This window comes from Ovis aries, chromosome 17 (genome assembly GCF_016772045.2).
Source record: "Ovis aries strain OAR_USU_Benz2616 breed Rambouillet chromosome 17, ARS-UI_Ramb_v3.0, whole genome shotgun sequence".
Lineage (NCBI taxonomy): Eukaryota > Metazoa > Chordata > Mammalia > Artiodactyla > Bovidae > Ovis > Ovis aries.
In genome coordinates, this window is record NC_056070.1 from 15,500,614 (window position 1) to 15,524,419 (window position 23,806).

The following is a 23,806-nucleotide window of genomic DNA, read 5'->3' on the forward strand; positions in this document are numbered from 1 at the left end:
TCCATCCATGGGATTTTCCAGGCAAGAATACTGGGGTGGGTTGCCATTTCCTTCTCCAGAAGATCTTTCTGACCCAGGGATTGAACCCAGGTCTCCCGCATTGTAGGCAAATGCTTTACTGTCTGTGCCACAAGGGAAGCCCTGTTAGTGGGTCTTTGTGGGCATCTTAGTTTAGCCCTCTCTACTCACCCTCAAATTACACAAGTGTACAAAACCCACACGTGGAGTTGACATTTGTTAATTATTTACATTTGTGTACCAGGTTATCATTTTGCTAGGATATCCGTATTACCTTATTTAGATCTCCTTTACAGTTTTTAAAATGACTGATCAGGATTAGGGATTAAGTCTTTGATCAAAGTGTGTAGTAAAGTTAACAAATCCATGTCTCTGAGTCCCACACACGTGGCGCTCTTCCACAGATACTAATGCATTCCACTAATGCTAATGCATTTGTCATAGGTTCTTAAAGGATGTGATACGATAAATATGTGCCTTTCCTTATTAAAAAGATATCTAAATTTAAATAATCCAACAAGAAAATATTACCTTAATTTAAAATATAATTTTTTAACCCCTATATTACCCCTCCCCCATTCCCTCTCACACTGGAAACTACTAATTTGTTTTCTGTATCTGTGAGTTTGCTTCTTCTTCTTATTATTATTATATTCACTACTTGGTTGTATTTTTTAGACTTAACATTCAAGTAATATCATACAGTATTTGTTTTCTTCTATGTGACATTTCACTTCGCATAGTACCCTCCAAATTTATCCATGTTGTTTCAAATGGAAAATTATATATGTATGTGTGTGTGTATGTGTGTGTATATATATATATATATATATATATATATATATATATTTATGATTTTCCACAGTGGCTGTACCAATTTACATTCCTACAAACAGTGTATGAGGGTTCCCTTTTCTCCACATCCTCTCCAACATTTGTTTGTGTTCTTTTTGATGATAGCCATTCTGACTGGTATGAGGTCATAGGTCATTCTGGTTTTGATTTGCATTTCCTTAATGATTAGTGATGCTTGGCCTAGTTACATGTGCCTATTGGCGCATCTGCATCTCCTCTTTGGAAAGAGTGTTTATTCAGATCTCTGTCCATTTTTTAATTGGGTTGTTTGTTTTTGATGTTAAGTTGTATGAGCCGTTTATATATTTTGGATATTAACCCCTTATCAGTCATATCATTTGCAAATGTTTTCTCCTGTTCAGTAAGCTGTCTTTTCATCCTATTGACAGTTTTCTTTAAGTTCAATTAGGTTCCATTTATTTTTGCTTTTGTTTCCAATATAGGGGTAGGGAATTAAGGGACACAAACTATTATGTATAAAATAAGCTACAAGGATATATAGTACCTCACAGGGAATATAATAGCCAATATTTTATAGTAACTATAGATGCAGTATAACCTTAAACATTGTGAATCACTGTGTCGTATGCCTGTAATTTATGTAATATTGTACATCAACTATAACTCAATAAAAAATATAATTACCAAATTAATGGATTTGGTCTTATTGATAGTAATATATAGCCTTTTACCCAAGAAAGTATCCCTAGTTATGTCCTTAGAAGCAAATGTGTATTTATCTGCAACCTTATTGTAATATGTTCTAAAGATTCAAGATGCTCTCTGGATTTAATTTTTGCCAGATGACATTTAAACACTAGAGCTGAATTATAAATGAAGTTGCTTTTATGAAAACAACGAAGAGTGAGTTTATGAACTTGTAAAGTTGGAAACCAAATCAGTATTCCAAACCAAACCCCATTGCTGCTATCTCATTAAATAGCATTGGGTAGACGTTTAAAGATTTTTATACATTTTAATTCAGGTGGTAACTTGAATTAAAACAACATTGATTTTTTTTTCCCCTAATTCACTCTTGGTCATGTGTAACATACTAAAAATCAAAGTGAATTCAGTACTACTTGAGTCTGTCTGTGTAACAGGGTATTAAATTTTTGGAGGCTTACTTTCCCCATGCTAATTTTCATCATTTTGCTGTTCCTTTCGTTTGCCCTGGAATTTTAGCTTTTTAAAGTTATTGTTCATTCTTTTCACCATATATCCCAGTCTTTAAACATTTAAACTTTGATTAGGCAAAGAAGCAAGAGACTGTGTATAATGATGAAGTTGGAACTTCCTTGAACAACCTGTTAGCTCATCTTGGAAGAAGAGTGTTGTGCCAAATGATCTTAATGTGCTCATGAATAGTGTTGTAACAAAAGTGGGTAGAGAGATAAGCATAAAGGGCAGTTCTAATGGAAGGAATGATAGTAAGATACAGCTTGGCTGAACATGCTAATGCTTTGTGAAGACGCTATCTGCTCTTGCTGCTAAATTAGGTACATATTAATTTAGCAGCTCCTATAGCTATGTGCTATTTTACAAAATGAATTAGAAGAGAAAGAAAATACCTCTTAGGATTTAGAAGTATCTCGTATGACAGTAAAATTATTACATAGAGAATACCCATTTAACCCAGAGTTTATGATACATTAACTGTGTGGATACATTCTGAAAATAAAAGTGGGAGAGGTGGGAAGGAATTTCATATGAAGGTAGCCGTAGGCTCTACCTACCTTGAGTTTTTAGCTTTATGCTCAACTCGGAAGTGACTGAGACTTTTGCTGTTTCTGTTTCCTAAATGCAGAATTTCAGAGTGGGAAGATCAGGACTTTAGCTGAAAATACACCTATATTAAACCAGGAGTCTTTGGCCGTGGCATTTGGGCACAAACATTGGGAAGATTTAAGGAACTGTGAAGATTGATCATGGAAATCAAAGAGGAAGGAGCATCAGAAGAAGGCCAGAACTTTCTGCCTACCCCCCAGGCAAATGACACCGGGGACTTTCAGTTCACAAGTGAGTATAAATGCACCCCCAAATTAAATAACGTTGTTCCTTTGCACTATTATTTCAGTGTTCTAAGTCTATGATATGTCTCTCCTCTTTTATCCTGGGTGAGGGAGATAATAGTCTATGAAATGGTTCAATATAAAATAGAACCATTGTTCTTGAATGTGTATTAAGAACAGTATATAGTTTCTTTTTTGGTAAGAATTTTGATCTTTATTTGAAGATCAATTGGAAAACTAAGACAGTACTCGAATTTTGAAAAAAATCACTCTGGATGTTGATGGAAACCTGATTGTGGATGCACAGAGAGGGTCCGAGACACCATTTAGGGGGCTATTGTGGCACACTTTCTATTGAACATATTTCTACTCTCATGTGGAATTATTTTTTGAAACCTAGAAATTTTCTCTTTAAAACCAAAGACATTTCAGTTGAAAACATTAGGGCACAACGATTACACTAGCTGCTTAGTGGTTGCTGCCACACCTAAGTCACATCAATAGAGCAAGCAAGCTTGGTTATTTGGCCAGGATTAGCATTTGAACATGAGCATTGGTTTTTGTGCTACTTAAGTAATTAAAATCACTGGAAGAAGTATATGTTTCATCTCTTGCTTAACGTTCTAGTGTTTGGGTTCGATTGTTTAGCATAAACTTTTTTAAAAATTTATTTATTTTAATTGAAGGCTAATTACTTTACAATATTGTAGTGTTTTGCCATACATTGACATGAATCAGCCATGTGTTGTGTTTTATCCAAAAGATTCTTATCCAGTTATTTAGCCCTGCAAACATATGCCTAACCTCTCATTTCATTTACATTATAAAAATAATCTTGAGAAAATGACACTGGTTGTATAAGTTTATTTGAGTAATTTGATGGTCAGAGCTTACAGCAGAATTGTTAATTGCCTTAAAAAAACCTACAGTACTTTGAAATTAATAAAGACCTACCTAATAGTTGTCAATCTAACCCCTTAGAAAGTCTAAAATTGTTAAATGTCAGTAGGAAATAAAAGTAAACATAAATGCAAAAAATATGAACTCTGTACATAAAAAACAGATGGTTTTTATACAAAGAGATGGTTCTAACAGTTGTCAACTGAAAAAATAATGTACAACCTAAGAGTTATAAGTTATGTTTTATTGGACAAAATAAAAACTATAGCCCGGGAGACAGCATTTCAGATAGCTCTTAGGAACTGCTGCAAAGAAGCAGGGGGAAAGGTCAGTATACATGTGATTTTGGTGAAAGAGGAGTACATGCAATCAAGCACATATTTCTGCAGAAGGTTGCTACTATTCTCATGAAGGTCACTGCTAGTTATGAGGAGCAGGTGCCACCATGAAGGATTTTAGTACTTCGCTAGATATGAGGAGGTGCAAGAATTGGGCTTATGAAATTGTCTCCTGAAAATATCTATCTGAAAACCTGTTCTGCCATTTTTTTTGTTGGTTTTCTCCAAATCATAGAGTGCCTCATTTATGATCTCCACCCTAAATTCCTTCCAGGGGATACTGAAGGTCAGCAGCTGCAGCAGCTCATGATTTAATCCTTGCAGAGGTGGATAGCAAATGCCAGTCTGTAGTGGATACAGTATATTCATGACTAAATGCTAATACATATAAATTTTGTCTGATGAGTACACCAATAAAGATAAACAAGGAGAAGATTTTTATAATCTTTTATTTCTTAGTCAACCATGAGTGGTGACAAATGACATCCCAATTCTCAGTCACTCTTTAAGTCACTCTTTGCGCTTACTTTTTGTAGTTTTATTTATTTGGTTTTATATTTTTTATGATCTCTATTTCTTTTTTTTTCTTTTTTTTATTGAAGTATAGTTGACTTATGATATTATATTAGGTGAAGGTGTACAACATAGTGATTCATTATTTTTATAGATTATAGTTCATTTGATGATACTGAAAAAAAATGGCTATATCCCCAGTCAGCCACTCTTGTTTAGGAAGCTCTGAAACAGTCTTAACGAATCCATCTACCATTTTATTACTTGCCACAGCCTTACCTTTCTATCCTCTAACCGTTAGATGTTCCCATTTCCTTGCCTTTGTCCTCAAACTTACTTTCCCTCTCACTTCATCTTAAATCATTTAGCCATGTTAATAGATTTTTTTTTAACTGCCAAAAAAGGAAAGAACATTTAACAGAATCCTGATTTGAGCTATCAGTAAATTGGCAGAATAACTGCCATCATCGTGTCCTGAGTAACCTAACTAGAAATAGCTCTTTAATTATTTACTATTAGCACAAGGTTGAAATGGTGTGAAAGAGAAATCTGTTTCAGAGACTTGGATGAGGTCATCCTTGTGAAGGGTCCATCTCTGTCGACACATATACAAAAGAAACAGAAACAGATGAAAAATATGTTTTGCATTTTTCATGCCTTACAGAAACAATATTTCTGTTTTACGACCATGGAACTAAGTAGAGCAATCAAATCTTTAGCCATATCTAGTTTTGCTATAAATATTACATCCTGCCCTGAGAATTGACTTGTTATATATGTCTGGATGATTAACTGAGTTTATTTGTTCTGCCAAATAATGTTGGCAGACCTTGTGGGCGTTTATACATTGTGGGCAGGGTAAGAGTTATATATGTTCACATGATTTTGATAAGTTAAATATATTCAATCTGAATTTGTGCCTATTATTCATAGGCATTCAGAAGACTCCAAATGAACCACAGTTGGAATTCATCCTTGGTAAGAAATTCTTATTCATTTATAGCTATAAATGTAATATGCCTTTTGTACATATAGTTTACAACTTTAGGTATGTTACTGATATCACTGTTACTTATAATATATTTTTACGCATTTCATGAATATTATTCTGTAAAAACAAATCATTCTATAAGGTAAGTGTTATTTTCCCCAGTTTATAAGTGAAAAATCTGAGCTATGGAGCAGGTCAGCTTGTGACCCGAGGACTGAGGACTTCAGAGGTGATGGGTTTGTGTCTGTCAATCAGATCTGCTGACCGCAAGTCCTTTGCCCAATACTCATTCTAATATAGTTTGTTGCAAATCATTACTCAAAATCCATGTGTCTAATTACTCACTCCTTGAGAGGTTAACTGGGCTCATGTAGAGTTTTCCTTTGTCCCTCTTTATGACGTTTACTAGGTCTGTGCTCCCCTTTGGTCACTCAAAAATATTCCCTTGCTCTTCCATGTTGATATTGTGGAGAGATCCTTGACTTTGAGAATTTAATTTTATTTCAAAGTTTTAACTTGTTTAAGCAACTCTAAGAATCTATCGCATGTAGAAATTTGTAAATTTCTCAAAGGATGAATTAAAAATGTGTACCCCTACAACACTGTAAATCAACTACACTTCAATAAAAACAATTTTTGCCTATGTAGCAGTGGTTTTAAAAAAAATGCATACCCTGAGGCTGGTCCATTACTTAGCTAGTGAGTAGGAACTTGAATTGGTTATGACTGCAGAGTGCTATTAGGGAATTAGTTGCAAGATGGCATTTAAAGGGGGTAAAAATATGGTTCCTATGAACTATTTAGACTTTTCTTCTTTCATTGTCCTGAAGTACTTTGAAATGTTTCGAATATTTTTACATTTATTTGTATGAATTTTTACCAGATATATTTTAATATCCAAATCATTGAATGTCAATACATACATATTTTATGAAGTTATGGGCAAGTTGAAACATATATCTCCACTCTCTGTAGTAGTTTGTAGTGATTTGAAGTTCCAATTATTTTAGGAATATATATTTTTATTATATAATGAAATGTTTCAAATTTACATCTTTTACTCAAAATATTACAGTTTGAAGCATAAGTTATTGAGAAAACAATCATAATTTTTTTGCTTTTGTTTTCTTTCTCTTTCTAATAGGTTTTATTTTTTGAAAAGTTTGCAGTTCATACCAAATTTGGACATAAGATATAGAGGTTTCCTAGGTACTCCCCTGCCCCTACCTATGTATAGCCTCTCCCATTACCAGCATCCCCCGGCCAGAATGGTACATTTGTTACAGTTGATGAACTCACAGTGACAGGTTATTGTCATCCTAAGTCAATAGTTTGGGGCTTTCTGGGTGACTCAGTGGTAAAGAACCCACCTGCCAATGCAAGAGAAGCAGGAGACCCGGATTCAGTCCCTGGGTTAGGCAGATTCCCTGGAAAAGGAAATGGTAACTCACTCCAGTATTCTTGTCTGGAGAATCCCATGGGCACAGGAGCCTCATGGGCTACATATAGTCCATGGGGTCACAAATAGTCATACCTGACTGAGACTGCGTAAGTCCATAATTTACATTAGGGTTCATCCTTGCAGTTATATATTATCTATGGGTTTGGACAATGTGTAAACATGTGTTCATCATTATAGTATCATACTTAGTATCTTCGCTGCCCTAAAAGTTCTCTGAGCTCTGCCTGTTCATCCCTGTCTTTCTGGCAATGCCTGGCAACCACTGACAAAGATATACTTTATTTATTTATTTATTTACTTGTCTAGAAAATTCTCAGATGTTGTCAAATAAAGAAAAAATCCACTTTTTGGAAAGGGAGCCAAGTATCAAAAAAGACCTTGGCACCTCCTGACTCACTAACTATAACTCTTGTTACTTGAGACTTACTCATCTTTTATTTTTAAGATAATATATTCATTTTTTTCAACCTTTCAGCAAGACTTCTGAAAAATGAAGAGTTGTTAGACTCATTAGAAATATTTCAAAGCCCAAAGAAAGCTTTCTTGCTTGAATCCTGGAGAACAGGGGAAATCTGAATTAGGCAGAAGTAATCGGAGTAGAGGCTATTAGTCAAGCATGGAGACAGAATGCGTGGACCAAATACCTATCTTCTATTTCAATTAAAGTTTCCTGTCTTTTTCAAAGAACTTTTTCAAAGAGTATACTAATTGTTTTGAAAGTACAGTCAAGTTTGGGAACAATACTGTCATCACTTACATTTCTGGCTTGAATCATAGATTTAAGAGGTGAGCAGCTCTGAGAATTTATTCATAATAATATTTCTCCCATTTAAAAAAGCAAACTTTAATGTTCTTTTTTCATATCTATTCAAAAAATACACTAGAATTCTTAACAACAGGTAATTTTATTTTGTCATATGGCAGGAAATCCTTGATGAGTAAACAAAAGAAAGTTATCTAGAATCTTCAGGGAATTGTGTTGTTGATCCTGGAATATGTATTTCCTAAACTGTTTGTTATACTTCTTAGCACTTAAAAGATCCTTAACTATACCATTTCTTGAAGATTTTTTTTTAACTATTCTTTCAAAGACATCACAGCCAAACCTATGTAGGTTTTAGTGTATATTTTTGTCACCATTTTTTTCTTTAAGTTTTTTTTTAATCTCACAAATTATTCAAGACTTCATCTATCATATAGATAGCTTCATTTCATAATTAATAAGTGAAACAGTAGTATTTTCTTAAATATTTTTTCATTGTTTAAGAATGTGCATATTTAATAATGAGAAAGAAAGCAAAGCATCTTACTACAAAAAATCTAGAAACAGAATAAGGATGTAAGAAACTTTTTTCCAACTAATTTTCCAACTAAAATTTTTTTGGAGGTAGATTTTCTTTTATTGAAGTATAGTTGATTTACAATGTCACGTTAATTTCCACTGTACAGAAAAGTGATTCAGTTATACATACACATATATGTATACATATACATTTTAATATATTCTTTTCCATTATAGTTTTTCTCAGGATATTGAATATAGCTCCCTGTGCTATACAGTAGGACTGTGTTGTTTATCCATCCAAATAATTTTTTCTTACATTTGATTCTTGATTCTGTACCAAAGTATTCAAATAAATTGAGAGTTTCAGTGGCCTTGCTTTTTAAATTGTGAACAGCCACACTAATTTTGTAGGTGTCATATTATTTTGTATGAGTTACTTTCCATCAAGGATTTGTTTCTGTCTTGTGTATATGTCTATAAAATCATTATATCATATTGAAGTTCCACTGCTATATCTTTATTCAAGTTAATCAGGTGGGAGATGTCTAGTCAATTGAGCAAGTTGATTGGTTAAAAATATCTTGATAGTAAAAGATAAACATGTACTGATAAGATGAGGATCGCATGCCCATCGTCAATAGTATTTCTAGTGGTTGACTGCATTTAAATTGTGTAATTCACCTGTACACTGACAGCTATGCTTTCATGTGTCTTTCATTGTTTAACTTAAGTATATAGGTACCCTTTTTATTTTCACAAAGAGAAAAATTAGTAAAAATCCAAGAGAATACAGATTTTGTTTACAGTTTAATAAAATTGTTTTCTTTCAACAAAACTGGCATTTATGAAGAGGGGTCATTTCTCACAATCAGATAACATTTCTTTCTTGAAACCATTGTGGGAAATTATATATAGAATTGAGTCATTTGACAAAGATATGAAAGAAAATAAATTCCTGTGATCTGTTTCTTAAGTTTAGTTCCCTGATTATACTTATCACACTGATTGTCATGCCTCCATTTACTACCTCCAAAGTCAATAGAATCCTTAAAAGAATGTTTTCATATTTTTATATGGACACCACATATATCATGAATCCAAGGCAATAGTCACTAATGCATGTTAATCTGTAGGCGAGGATGGCATGTGTGTATGTACGTGTGATTCTTGTGTTTTTCATTTAACAGCATGAGGTCACATTCTTGAAATAACTTACATGCTGATGCCTGATACCTGATGAAAGCCAAGTGAGCAGTTGCAGGGTACATTGAAACACACGCTGTACACACGTCACCAGCCTTGATGTCACTTATGATAGGAACATGGCGACATGGTGGAGGGAGTGAAATCCCTAACAAATGCAAGTAATTCATTCATCTCAATTTTACTGGGAGCATAGAAAACTTAAAAAGTACTCTCAGGAAGTATTAAGTCTTGTGTAGGCAGAAACAGGGAAACTCTATAGACTGTGCCTGGGGGAGGAGGAGTTGGTGTGGAGAACAGAGGGCCTATTTGGGGCCTATCTTGGACATAGAGAGTTGAGGCAGGCCTCTGTGGGTCTGAAGAGACTTAGGCAGGGTGTGGAGGCTGATTTGGAATGTGTCCATACTGAACATAAGATCCAGGTGACTCTCCCAGCCTGAGGGGGCAGACTAGGAGATACTTACGCAGCAGGTAATAGGGATGGAAGAATGAGAAGACTGGGGCTCGAGGGTAGGAACTCAGGTTGCTGGTTTGATCGGGCATGAAACCAAGTTATGAGCTGAACTGGTCTTGAAGTGAAATTGGAAATTGCAAATAGTGAAGGACTGTTTATTGGGCCAGTAGAAGGTCAGATTCATGGGGTCGCAAAGAGTCGGACATGACTGAGCGACTGAACTGGGAATGTCAGAGTCAGAATAGGACAATGTTAAGAGAGGGGCTGAGCCAGTGAGTTCCTGCTCCCAGCCTTCTTTTAGTCTCCCTCACCTGCACCTGGACTGAACCTCTGGATGATAGGATCAATCCTGGTGCTTGGGTGTTGCTGAGACTCCAGTGAGTAAGGGTTAGAGAGAGGTGGGATTCAATGTCAAATGATTGTTCAGTTCCTCACCTTTTGTGAAGCTGTTTTCTCTTTTAAGAATGATAAAATGATTTTTTTCCCCCAGAGACTTCTTCCTCTTGAATTGAAAAATGCATCAGTTCTTTTCTACAGATTTTATTAGCACAAAAAATAAGGTTCAAATTATTTGAGGTTCAAATTATTTAATAGATCCTTGCTTTATATCTCTGTTTCCTCTAAAGTCAATAAACCCATATTGATTTTTATAATTTTATTATTAATATAGTGAGAACGATATCAGATGAAAATCAATAATAGACCATGCAGAGTTACCACTGCAATGTAGTCCTGTGTCATCATGCATTTTCAGATAGCTAATCCTCTTTTTAAAAAATATTTATTTATTTATTTGGCTGCACCAGATCTTAAAATAGTTGCAGCATTTGGGATCTAGTTCCCTGTCCGGGGTTTGAACCCAGTACCCTTGCATTGGGAGCATGGAGCCTTAGCCACTGACCCCTGAGGGAAATTCCCTGACAACCCTCTTGATTTCTGTTTGCCCATCTCATTTCTTGACTTTTCTTCTAATACCTCAAATATAGAACTGATAAAGCAAAGTTTGAGCCACTCCACTTCATCCCCAACTCAGAGTCAATCAGCATGTGTTATTTATTTTTTATAGTGAAACATATATTTTAAAGATGGAAAACTATGTAGTCATTAAAAATCATCTGTCAAAAGGATATTTTATTCAACAAGGAAATGTAAGAGTTGTCAAAGCAGGCTAACAAACTACATTTACAACAAAACCCTTATTTAACTGTGTCTGTGTGCACAAAATAATGATCGGAAGAACAGGCACGATAGACTTTAATCATGGGTCTCACAACTTGATAAAATTTCCATTTCCTTTGTTATGCTTTTCCAGAGGAAAGTATTAAGGTATTTTATTAAATATTCCAAAGTTTCTGCAACATGCTCATATAAATGTCTTAACTGTTCATTTATTTAAATAAACACCTAAATAAGCTGAACAAGAAAAGAGAGCATATTTGAAGGGGTAAAATTCTGCTCTTTGCCTTCAATTAACTCTTAGTATAGCTAAAGAGATCAAACTAGTTTTAGTTTTGTTCAGCCTAAGACTCCTGAAGTCATTAAAAAGATCCTTAAAAGCTAAGATAATTTTCAAGGTCTCTAAGAATATAGAAAGATTAAACTAATATGATAAAAAGTAGTCAAAGGCTTTTCAAGGAAGACTTGTGTTGTGCTTAGTCACGCAGTCGTGTCTGACTCTGCGACCCCATGGGCTGTAGTCGGCCAAGCTCCTCTGTCCATGGGCATTCTCCAGGCAAGAATACTGGAGTGGCTTGCCATGCCCTCCTCCAGGGGATTTTCCCAGTCCAGGGATAGCGTCCAGGTCTCCTGCACTGCAGGCAGATTCCTACTATTTGAGCCAGCCAGGTCTCCCTTCCAAGAAGACTTAACTAAAGCCAGTTTGTGAAGGAAGAAAACAGCGCTCGAACTGGGAGCAAAGGAGGAATCGCATTCTAGACCTGGACAGCAGCAGATGTTTGGTTCAGGACAAGATAAAGACTCTGAATTCAGAATACACACTCACACCAGGTTCATGCAATAAGTACTTTTGTATTATTATACAGATTTATGTATAAAAAGCCAGCTGTCGTGTCTTCCTAGAAGAGAAAATAAAATCTGTATTCTCAAATAAGTTTCTTGATTCATCTACTTCCTGGTCCTTTGAAATCATGGTATGTACTGAAAAATCAGTGATTCCAAGTACTTTATAGAAAATTATTTCACATTTACTCTGTAAGCCATGTCAGTTCTGCCATATATAATGTGACTAAATAAACAAACTGAAGTACACCCTTGTAGAAACTCTGTTTTCTCTATGGAAATAGAGATTTTTTTTAAAAAAAGGTCTGTGGACAGGCAACCCACTATATATCTGGACCAGGTAAATGATGTGTAACAGCCTAGAATTCAGTGATGAAAATTCATTTCTATCACAGCATTATGTCATGGTACAAAGATAAGATGTCCTTGGGTTGGTAACTTCAAATATTAGAGTGGCATTCAATAAGGACAAGGAGAATGCTGATTCTAAAGGCTCTGTTCTTCTCTTGGATCATATATGTGATTCTATGTACTGATTTTAGGTTTTCTATAAATAGCTACTATATATCTAACAGCCCAGCTAGGGAAAAAAAAAAAAAGTCACGTAAGTCATGGGATCAGTTTTCTGTGTTCAGAATTTGAAAATGTGTATAAAATATTCCCAAATTGACAAGCTGCACAAAAACTGTCTCATCTCTTTATAGAGGTGGCTTTTATAGCTTGCTAAGGCTTTCATTAACCTGCATGTCAGATCCATTCATAGTTTATGAATTGCTATAAATCAGTCATTGTTTTATATGTTTCTCGGAAAGAAAAAAAAATTTAAGGAAGGCAAATTTGCCAGTTTTCTCCTGTGTTCACACTTCTCCTCTCCTGCTGATCTTTGTTTTATAAATGATCATAAAGCTCTGACTTTTTAAAAGATCCAATGGGAGAATGGGAGATTTTACTGTATCTTTAGTATTTTTACCTTCTATGTGGTATTATAGGTAAGCTAAGGGAATACTAAGCACAGAGGTATATTTTTATATTTAATCTATTGATTAAAATATTAATAAAATATTACCTCTTCATATAAGCTGCAGGATGATTTTCAAGCAAGAGAAGCAACTGTTAAGAATGCACTTGCTCTATTTTGTTGCCTCATTATAAGTTCATGGCCATTTTCTTTATTCCTATGGTGTGATACTTCCCTTATAAAGCATTGCATTCCATTGAAAAGTCATTATGAGGAGCACCTTCTAAGGACAAGGTATTATGGGCACAGTAAAAGCTACTGGTTTTTGAGTACCCACCGTGTGCTTCTCTCTTTGCAAACAAGATGCTATGTTTTTCCTACCACAGTTCTACAGGAAAATAACATTAAAAATAGCATACAGAGTGAGGTAAGTCAGAAAGAGAAGAACAAATATCATGTATTAACATATACATTAATATATGGAATCTGGAAAAACACAGATGAACCTATTTGCCAGGCAGGAATAGAGACACAGAGAACATATATGTGGATATGGTGGGGGAGGTGAGGGGGATAAAGCTACTGGGAAGTTGCTGTACAGCATAAGGAGTCAACTAAGTGCTCTGTGATGACTCAGAGGGTTGGGTGGGAGGGAGACTCAAGAGGATGGGGATATATATATATATATATATGGCTGATTCTGGAGAAGGCAATGGCACCCCACTCCAGTACTCTTGCCTGGAAAATCCCATGGACGGAGGAGCCTGGTAGGCTGTAGTCCATGGGGTTGCTAGAGAGTCCGACCCGACTGACTGACTTCACTTTCACTTTCCACTTTCATGCATTGGAGAAGGAAACGGCAACCCACTCCAGTGTTCTTGCCTGGAGAGTCCCAGGGACAGCAGAGCCTGGTGGGCTGCAGTCTGTGGGGTCGCACAGAGTTGGACATGACTGAAGTGACTTAGCAGCAGCAGCATGGCTGATTCACTTTGTTGAACAGCAAAAACTAACACAACATTGTAAAATGTGTTGTTGTTCAGTTGCTAAGTCATGTCAGACTCTTTTCGACCCTGTGGACTATAGCACACCAGGCTCCCCTGTCTTCCTCTATCTCTCCGAGTTTGCTCAAATTCATGTCCATTGAGTCAGTGATGCCATCCAACCATCTCATCCTCTGTTGCCCCTTTCTCCTCCTGCCCTCAATCTTTCCCAGTATCAGGATCTTTTCCAATGAGTCGGCTCTTCACATCTGGTGGCCAAAATAATGGAACTTCAGCTTCAGCATCAGTCCCTTCATTGAATATTCCGGATTGATTTCCTGTAGGATTGATCGGTTTGATCTCCTTGAAGTCCAAGAGTATTCTTTAGCACCACAATTTGAAAGCATCAAGTCTTCAGCGCTCAGCCTTCTTTATGGTTCAGCTCTCACATCCATACATGACTACAAGAAAAACCACAATTTGACTATATGGACCTTTGTTGGCAGAGTGATGTCTCTGCTTTTTAATATGCTGACTTGGTTTGTCTTAGCTTTCCTTCAAAGGAGCAAGTGTCTTTTAATTTCATGGCTGCAGTCACCATCTACAGTGATTTTGGAGCCCAAGAAAATAAAATGTTTCACTGATTCTACTTTTGTTCCCCTTCTACTTGCCATGGAGTGATGGCAGGTAGATCTTACATCTCAGATGCCATGATCTTAGTGTTTTGAATGTTGAGTTTTAAGCCACCTTTTTTCACTCTCCTCTTTCATCCTCATCAAGAGGCTCTTTGGTCTCTCTTCACTTTCTGCCATTAAAGTGGTATCACATGCATATCTGAGATTATTGATAATTCTCCCAACAATCATGACTCCAGTTTGTAATTCATCCAGGATGGCATTTTGCATGATGTACTCTGCAAGGAGTTAAATAAGCAAGGTTACATAAGTTAAATAAGCAAGGTATCCAGCCTTGTCATACTCCTTTCCCAGTTTTGAACTAGTATGTTGTTCTATGTCTGGTTCTGATGTTGCTTCTTGACATGCATACAGGTTTCTTAGTTCAGTTCAGTTCAGTTCAGTTCAGTTGCTCATTCATGTCTGACTCTTTGCGACCCCATGAATTGCAGCACACCAGGCCTCCCTGTCCATCACCAACTCCCGGAGTTCACTCAGACTCGCGTCCATCGAGTTGGTGATGCCATCCAGCCATCTCATCCTCGGTCGTCCCCTTCTCCTCCTGCCCCCGATCCCTCCCAGCATCAGAGTCTTTTCCAATGAGTTAACTCTTCTCATGAGGTAGCCAAAGTACCGGAGTTTCAGCTTTAGCATCATTCCTTCCAAAGAAATCCCAGGGCTGATCTTCAGAATGGACTGGTTGGATCTCCTTGCAGTCCAAGGGACTCTCAAGAGTCTTCTCCAACACCGCAGTTCAAAAGCATCAATTCTTTGGCACTCAGCCTTCTTCACAGTCCAACTCTCACATCCATACATGACCACAGGAAAAACCATACCCTTGGCTAGACGGACCTTTGTTGGCAAAGTAATGTCTCTGCTTTTGAATATACTATCTAGGTTGGCCATAACTTTTCTTCCAAGGAGTAAGAGTCTTTTAATTTCATGGCTGCAATCACCATCTGCAGTGATTTTGGAGCCCCCCCAAAATAAAGTCTGACACTGTTTCCACTGTTTCCTCATCTATTTCCCATGAAGTGATCAGGGGACAGATAAAGTGGTCTGGTACTCCCATTTTTTTAAGGATTTTCTTTAAAACTCTGTTAGCCTTTGTCCTGCTTCATTTTGTACTCCAAGGTCAAACTTGTCTGTTATTCCAGGTATCTCTTGACTTCCTGCTTTTGCATTCCAATCCCCTATGATGAAAAGGACATCATTTTTGGTTTTAATTCTAGAAGATGTTGTAGGTCTTCATAGACCCAGTCAACTTCCGCTTCTTCGGCATCAGTGTTTGGGGCATAGGCAGCTTACTGCGATGGTGCATGGTTTCCCTTGGAAACAAACTGAGATCATTCTGTCATTTTTGAGGTTGCACCCAAGCGCTGTATTTCAGATTCTTTTATTGACTGTGAGGGCTACTCCATTTTTTCTAAGGGATTCTTGCCCACAGTAGTAGCTAACGGTCATCTGAGTTAAATTTGCCCATTTCTGTCCATTTTAATTCACTGATTCCTAAGATGTTGATCAGTGTTCACCCTTGACATCTCCTGATTGACCACATCCAATTTATCTTGATTCATAGCCCTAACATTCCAGGTTCTTTACAGTATTGGACTTTAACCACGAGACACATCTAAAACTGAACGTCATTTCCACTTTGGCCCAGCTGCTTCATTCTTTCTGGAACTATTAGTAATCGCCCTCTACTATATTCCCCAGTAGCATACTAGACACCTTCAGACCTGGGGCGCTCATCTTCTGGTGTCATATCTTTTTACCTTTTCATACTGTTCATGGGATTCTGGCAAGAATACTGGAGCAGGTTGCCATTTCCTCCTCCAGTGGACCACGTTTTGTCAGAAGTCTCCACAATGACGATGATCCACCCATCCTGGGTCTCCCTGCATAGCGTGGCTCATAGCTCCACTGAGTTACACAGCCCCTTTGCCACAACAAGGCTGTGATCCATGAAGGGGAATTAAAAAAAAATAGCTAACATTTACTGGGTGCTTGTTCATTCAATGTACATTGTTCTAAATAATTTACATATACTATTTAATTCTCACAATTCCATTTGTAAGATAAATGCTCTATTATCTTCTTTGTTTTATAGGAAAAGATACTTAGACATAACAATTAAAGTAACTTGAACCCAGGAGTCTCCCACATTATCTTCAATGGAAAGATGAAAAATCTAAGATTCCCAGTGATCAACTTCCCAAAGATCTTATGGAAGATGAGTGACGGAGTCAGGATCCAGGTTGACTTTTGTGCAATCTGAAGCTCCAGCTTTTAACCGTTAGGCTATGCTCCCTCCTTATTTCTAAAAAAATTCCGAGATATTATAGAAACAAACTATACAGTCAGGCAGATTATGATAAGGGCAAAACAAAGACATAAGTCAAGAATTATGGGAGTACGGAGCAAGCAGTGATTAACTATAACTGTGGTATCAGAGACAACATTTCAGAGGATGTGGCGTTTGGACCAGGTCCGGAAGATGAGCAGGATTTCTGCTTGTTTATATTTTTTTTTGTTTTTATTTTTATTTATTTATTTTTTTACTGTACAATATTGTATTGATTTTGCCATACATTGACATGAATCAGCCATGGGGGTACATGTGTTCCCCATCCTGAACCCCTCTCCCACCTCCCTCCCCATCGACTCCCTCTGGGTCATCCCAGTGCACCAGCTCCGAGCTCAGTGTATCATGAATCGAACCTGGACTGGCAATTCATTTCACATATGATAGTATACCTGTTTCAATGCCATTCTCCCAAGTCATCCCACCCTCGCCCTCTCCCACAGAGTCCAAAAGGTGAAACTGGAGTCTATTATACAGAGTGAAGTAAGCCAGAAAGAAAAACACCAATATAGTATAATAACACATATATATGGAATTTAGAAAGATGGTAACGATAACCCTGTCTGCTGGTTTAGAAGAGACACAAGAGACAATTCAGGTGAAGGTGGTAGCTAACTACACACACACACAAAACAAAAAACAAAAAACACCCTACATCTTGTTTCCCAAGGTGATGAGTTTAATGCTCATTTACATTTTCCTCTTTATTACTTATAATCCCACTCTAAAAATAAATTAAGGCTCTAGAAATCTCTTGCTATATTTTACAATTGTCACACATACATTAGAAGCTTGTTTTAAAATTCTAAATGAATGCAAGTCTTTAAACATTATTGGATCACTTGCAAATTGTATTTGGGTATCAGGAAGAACTGAGTCTCACTGGCTTTGGAGCTAGGCTAGAGTGAAACTCAGGGAAGGTTCAGGCCATGCTGAGCTGGACACAATGGGCTCTGTGCCATGCTGTGCCCCTGACAATTACCTACCTACGCAGAGCTTACAGACACAAGAATTTGCCTGACTTATCTTTCTTGGAGCTATCTCAATTTTGACAGAATCCAGTAACTGGCAGCACTTTTGAAGAGAGATTTTTTTCAGAACAACAGTGTATCAGCACAACAACCAGAGTAACAGACAATGATTTTGCATTCCAGGTTCAAATTTCAGTCTGTGATCTGAATGGGGAGGTAATGGGAGCGGGAAAAGTGCTCTTGCCTTTTAGCAATGTGTTTGTTACGAGCTGGCCATGCAGCGTTAGAGAGATGACACAATGCCTCTGATTCTCTATTTTCTTTTCTGTAGAATAGGAACAGGTGTCAGTAACTACCTACTATAGTTTTTGTTAGGATTAAATGTATTAATATACAGAAGCACCTGAAATGATATCTGTACTAATATCCTTGATGATGGGTTAACCTTTGCTACTTTGGATATAACCTTGGATAAATCACTTTGTCGTACTCAGTGAGTACTTTTTTGAACAGGGGTCTTGGCACTGCATTTTTGTGCATGACAGTTTGCTATCACACAGTGAACTCCTAAGTGCCTGGTGTTAAGTCTTACTGGCTTTGAGGCTACGCTAGATGAAACTCAGAGAAGTCTCAAGCCATGCTGAGCAGAATCTGTAGCCATGCTGTGCCCTTGACAGTCGTCTGCCTATGCAGAGCTTACAGACACAGGAATCTCCTCGATGTGTCTTTTCCCATTTTATCTCTGATCTTACAACAGACCTGCCAGGTACTGCTTACTATTCCCCTTTCACAGGTGAAGTCAGTCATTTGCCTAACAGCATAGGACTTGGAGTGGAGGAATATAGGTTCTTAATTCCAAAAGTCATGTTCTTTGCAGCCAATTACTAAAAGTTCAGAATGGGGGAAGGGAAGACCAGAAAAGGTTATCTACTGCTGAAATAATAAGAGATTTAATTAAAGGATGAGAAAATGAACCAATTTGAGCTTCTATTTTAAAAAATAATAATGTTTATGTATTTGACTGCTCTGGGTCTTTGTTGTGGCATGCAGGGTCTAGCTCCCTAATCAGGGATCGAACCCAGGCCCCTGCATTGGGAACGTGGAGTCTTAGCCACTGGACCACCAGGGAAGTCCCTTAATTAGAGCTTCTTAACAGAACTGTCATGTGAGTAGTGGTTTCTGGTGACTCAAGATTTAATGCATGTTGCCCCTGAAACATAGCTGTTCTTATTGCCACTGGCCATAATTCTAGCTTGGTATCCCTTAGGAGGTTGAGATACGTGGCATCAGTTAATAAATGAAAAGTACGTAAGAGAACAAATGTCTTTTTTGGCCTCACTTCCTATTTGCCAGGAGTGTACCGTTTAACTGAATTTTGTTGCTGTGACTTATATCAACTATACCTATTCTTCTGTTCCCATCTCTTTCTAAATAATAAACCACAGGAACATTTAGTTAAGGAGGTCGGAATTGATTATTCCACCTGGCTTTCGCAAATTATTTGTTAAATTAGAGGGTTTTTTTACACGCTCACATTCTGCCTTCTTTATCTGTCTCTCGAGCATGATCAACATGCTCCATCCCATGTATTTATCTTTGTGTGTGGTTTACCTAATTACTGTCTTCACCCCATTGCCTAATCACTGAAAGTGCTGGTCACCGGGACAGGTCTACCTTACCGCATCTGTTGCTACTTATGGGTAATTGAGGAATCAGGACTGCCCTGCAGCTTTGTTCATTAGGAAGCCGCTGAGGTTATGAGGGAGCACGGTCCCATGATGCTGTCATCTGTGTGGCTGCAGTGTGTCAGTGCAGCTTCTTGCTGAGCAGATGGCATCCAAATATACTAGGCTGCCTGGGAACCAAGCCTGGGAAAAGACCTGGTAGAGATTAAAGAATAGCCCCTCCCCATGTTCCCCATTGGGCTTCTCTGATGGCTTAGTGGTAAAGAATCCACCTGCAATGAGGGAGCTGCTGCTGCTAAGTCACGTAAGTCGTGTCCAACTCTGTGTGACCCCATAGACGGCAGCCCACCAGGCTCCCGTCCCTGGGATTCTCTAGGCAAGAATACTGGAGCGGGTTGCCATTTCCTTCTCCAGTGCATGAAAGTGAAAAGTGAAAATGAAGTCACTCAGTTGTGTCTGACTCTTTGCGACCCCATGGACTGTAGCCTGCCAGGCTCCTCTGTCCACGGGGATTCTCCAGGCAAGAGTACTGGAGTGGGGTGCCATTTCCTTCAATGCAAGTTCAATCCCTGGGTCAGGAAGAGCTCCTGGAGGAGGAAATACTCCAGTATTCTTGCCTGGAGAATCCCATGGGCAGAGAAGCCTAGTGGGCTACAGCCCAGAGGGTCACAAAGCGCTGGACACGACTGAGCATGTATGTCCACTGTACAGAGCAGTCTTCTCCCGAATGCCTCTTAATTGAGCTTTGACTTTCTGCAGTTGTCACTGGTGGTGCTCTTCCGGTTTTACAGCAGCAGAAATTGACTCTCAGAGGGGTTGAGTGACTTACCTGAGCTCCTGTATCTGGTACAGGAAAGCCCACAGCTTTGCACGTGCTCAGCCCCTACTCCTCCATTGCCTCCTCTTGACCTTGACAGAGACTTTGCTCTTGGCTGCCACCTCTGGGGGGGTGTCGGTGAAAGAAGTCAGCTTGAACAGGCAAGTTATTCCCACATCAAAACTTGCTCAAATTCAGAGTATCGCTGTTACCCTAATATTCACAAAACTTGAAACACTCTCTTGCTCTAAACAGCTTCAGAGTCCATGGCTTTAAAGGATACTTCTAGGTCTTTAGCTCCAAAATTTGTAATTCTTGCCTTCACTTCTCTTTTTTCTTTCTTTTTTAATTGAAATGTACTTGATTTACAATGTTGTATCACATTCAAGTGTACAGCAAAATGATTCATTTATACATATATATACATATTCTTCTTTCAGATTCTTTCCCTTTATATGTTATTACAAGATACTGAGTATAGTTCTCTGTGCTATGCAGTAGGTCCTTGTTGGTTACCCATTTTATATATAGTGGTGTGTATCTGTTGATTCCAAACTCCTAATTTATCTCTTCCCCACTCCTTTCTGCTTTGGTAACCATAAATTCATTTTCTGTGTCTGTGAGTCTGTTTTATTTTTTATTTTTTGTAAATAAGTTCATTTGTATCATTTTTTTAGTTTCCGCATTTAAGTTATATCATGATCTCTGTCTTACTTCCCACTTAATATGATAATCTTCCTCCTCTCTTTTTCAACTGGCCAGTAAATATCTCCACTTGCTCATCTAGAAGGTCTTGTTTTTTAAGGATATCAAACACATATTGCATATTTATTATGTTCCAGGTACTTCACCAATTTTATCTCATGTAATCCTCATAATAACTCTGATTAGGCACCATTCAGTTCAGTCGCTCAGTCGTGTCCGACTCTTTGCAACCCCATGGACTGCAGCATGCCAGGCTTCCCTGTCCAACACCATCATAAATGTTGAGTTTAATTTTTAGGCACCATTATCACCTACATTTTGGAACTGAATTATGGAGAACCTGAGGAGTTGAGATTTGAATCCAGGCAGGCTCACTCTAGAGCTCATTCTCTGAGTCACTGTGGATTGTGTGACTTTCAAGGAATTAAAGAAGGAAAATGTGCTTTTGGCTATTTCAGACACCAAGAGTCGTTTTGTTGTTAAGGGGAAGAAATATCCTGGACTTAAATAAATCAAGGAAAATGCATGAGAAGGGAACACACCTTTAAGACCAAGGTTTGTAACCAGAATTCTCCCTCACGTTTTCTATTTCTCATTGTATCTTTAATTCTGTGTCTGAGAGGTAAACCATCAGATCTTAGAATCTGGTCCCTGGAGGACTTGGAGAAAGAAATGGCAACCCACCCCAGTATTCTTGCCTGGAGAATCCCATGGACAGAGGAGCCTGGTGTGCTACAGTCCATGTGGTCACAAAGAGTTGGACACGACTGAGTAACTAACACCCCCCTGGAGCGCTTCCTTCCTCTAATTTTGATCCTTGCTCTCCATGCCACAGTGTCATTTGCTCAAGACACTTGACTTCCTAGGAGATATTTTGAACTCAAGATAGTTAAAACCTCGATTCCCATTTCTGTCTGCCAAATGTTTCATTTCCCCAAAGATACCCATCTCCTTAAAATATATCACCATCTATTAGGTTATGCAAATCCTCACACTCTCTTTTTTGATTCTTCTTTTCCCCTAACCTCATGTCAAATCCATCATCAAGTCCTGTATTTTCTGTGCTGAAAATACGTTTGGAATTTGACCACCTCTATCCATTGCCGCCGACAGCATTCAATTCTTAGTGTCTATCAGCTCTCACCTGGGCTGGTTACCAAAGTCCTCCTGGGTCTGCTTACATCTGCTCTTGTCCCTTCACACTCTCTTCCTAGTGAAAGAGCCAGAATAAATAATTTAAAAATTGAATTGTGATTTCTTTACTTCCCCAGTTAAAACCCTTCAGGGGCTTCTAAGTGAAATTACTTAGAATAAAATCGACAGTAAGACAAATATCATATGATATCACTTATACTTGGAATCCATTTTTAAAAAATAATATAAATGAACTTCTTTACAAAACAGAAACCGACCCACAGATTTTGGTAACAAACTTAATGGATACCAAAGAGGGAAGTCAGGGAAGGACTAAATTAGGAACTTGGAATTAACATACACACACAAATATATATAAAGTACGTAATCAATAAGAACCTACTATATAGCACAGGACATTCTAATCAACAGTCTGAAAAACCTATATGGGAGAAGAATCTGAAAAATAATGAAATATACATATTTATAAAACTAAATCACTATGCTGTGCTGTACACCTGGAACTAACACGAGATTGTAAGTCAACTATACTCCAATAAAATTTTTTTAAAAAAGAATAAAACTGAAATATCTTACCACACTCTAGATGGATCTTGGGGAGCAGGCCCTTACCTGCACTGATCTTCCAGTTCACTCTGCAGCCTCACTCTCATCCTTGGGCATTTTCTTTTTGCTTCTCAAACAGGCCAGACATTTGAGTCTGGACATGTGTTCTCCCCCAATCAGCTGGTTCTTGGTATGTTTTAGATTTCAACTCAGATTTCACCTCCTCAGAGAAGCTTTTCCTGATCCATGCTCCCCCCAACACTCTCAATTTAATCACCCTGTTTAAAATTCTCACTAAATTATTATTATTTTTTTAACTTTATGTCTCGCTAGACTCTAAGCTCCATATAACAAGGAACTTGCTTTCCTGTTCACTGCTATGAGGCTGTCACCTAGAATCATGCTGGGCACACTGAGACATTCAGTAAATATCCATGAACTGAACGTAGGCCTGAAAGCCATTGCTTCTTGAATCACATTGCTTCATAAAATAAATTTCTAGATTTAGAAATGATCTTGAAATGTTTTATAATTGTTGCTAACACAACTGTTTGTAAAAAGCAATTCATTTTAGTATTCTCAATGAAGACAATTATTTAACTGTTGATATTTTGTTGTTAGCAAGTTATATTAAGATGGGCAGAACCTGACTGCCCTCGGGGTTCATCTAGAGAGAACCGACAGAAGAATCAGTCACGGGCTGAGTTGATCAAGTGGGTTCTGTAATTAGACTGGATAGTTGACAGTTGCTTTCTGTGTGGATTTTATACCCAAAATTCTTCACAAAGTGACTTCAAGATTCCTGTATTGTTATAGCATCAAGAAGTAAACCATTCCCTCTGAAAGTATTAGCTGTTCTCAGGCATGTTCAACTCTTTACCACCCCATGGACTGTAGCCT

The 23,806-nt window shown here is 37.7% G+C and overlaps 1 protein-coding gene across 13 annotated transcripts in view; it reads left to right on the forward strand.

Moving 5' to 3' along the window:
• INPP4B (inositol polyphosphate-4-phosphatase type II B) overlaps positions 1–23,806 on the forward strand; it is an 887,198-nt gene that overhangs the window by 454,547 nt on the left and 408,845 nt on the right. For all 13 annotated transcript variants that reach the window (XM_015101375.4, XM_042234315.2, XM_060400642.1 and 10 more), the window contains 2 exons: positions 2,681–2,892; positions 5,570–5,614. In XM_015101375.4, coding sequence (XP_014956861.3) covers positions 2,802–2,892; positions 5,570–5,614 — 136 coding nt within the window. In that variant the 5' untranslated portion in view covers positions 2,681–2,801. The remainder of the gene's footprint in view (positions 1–2,680; positions 2,893–5,569; positions 5,615–23,806) is intronic.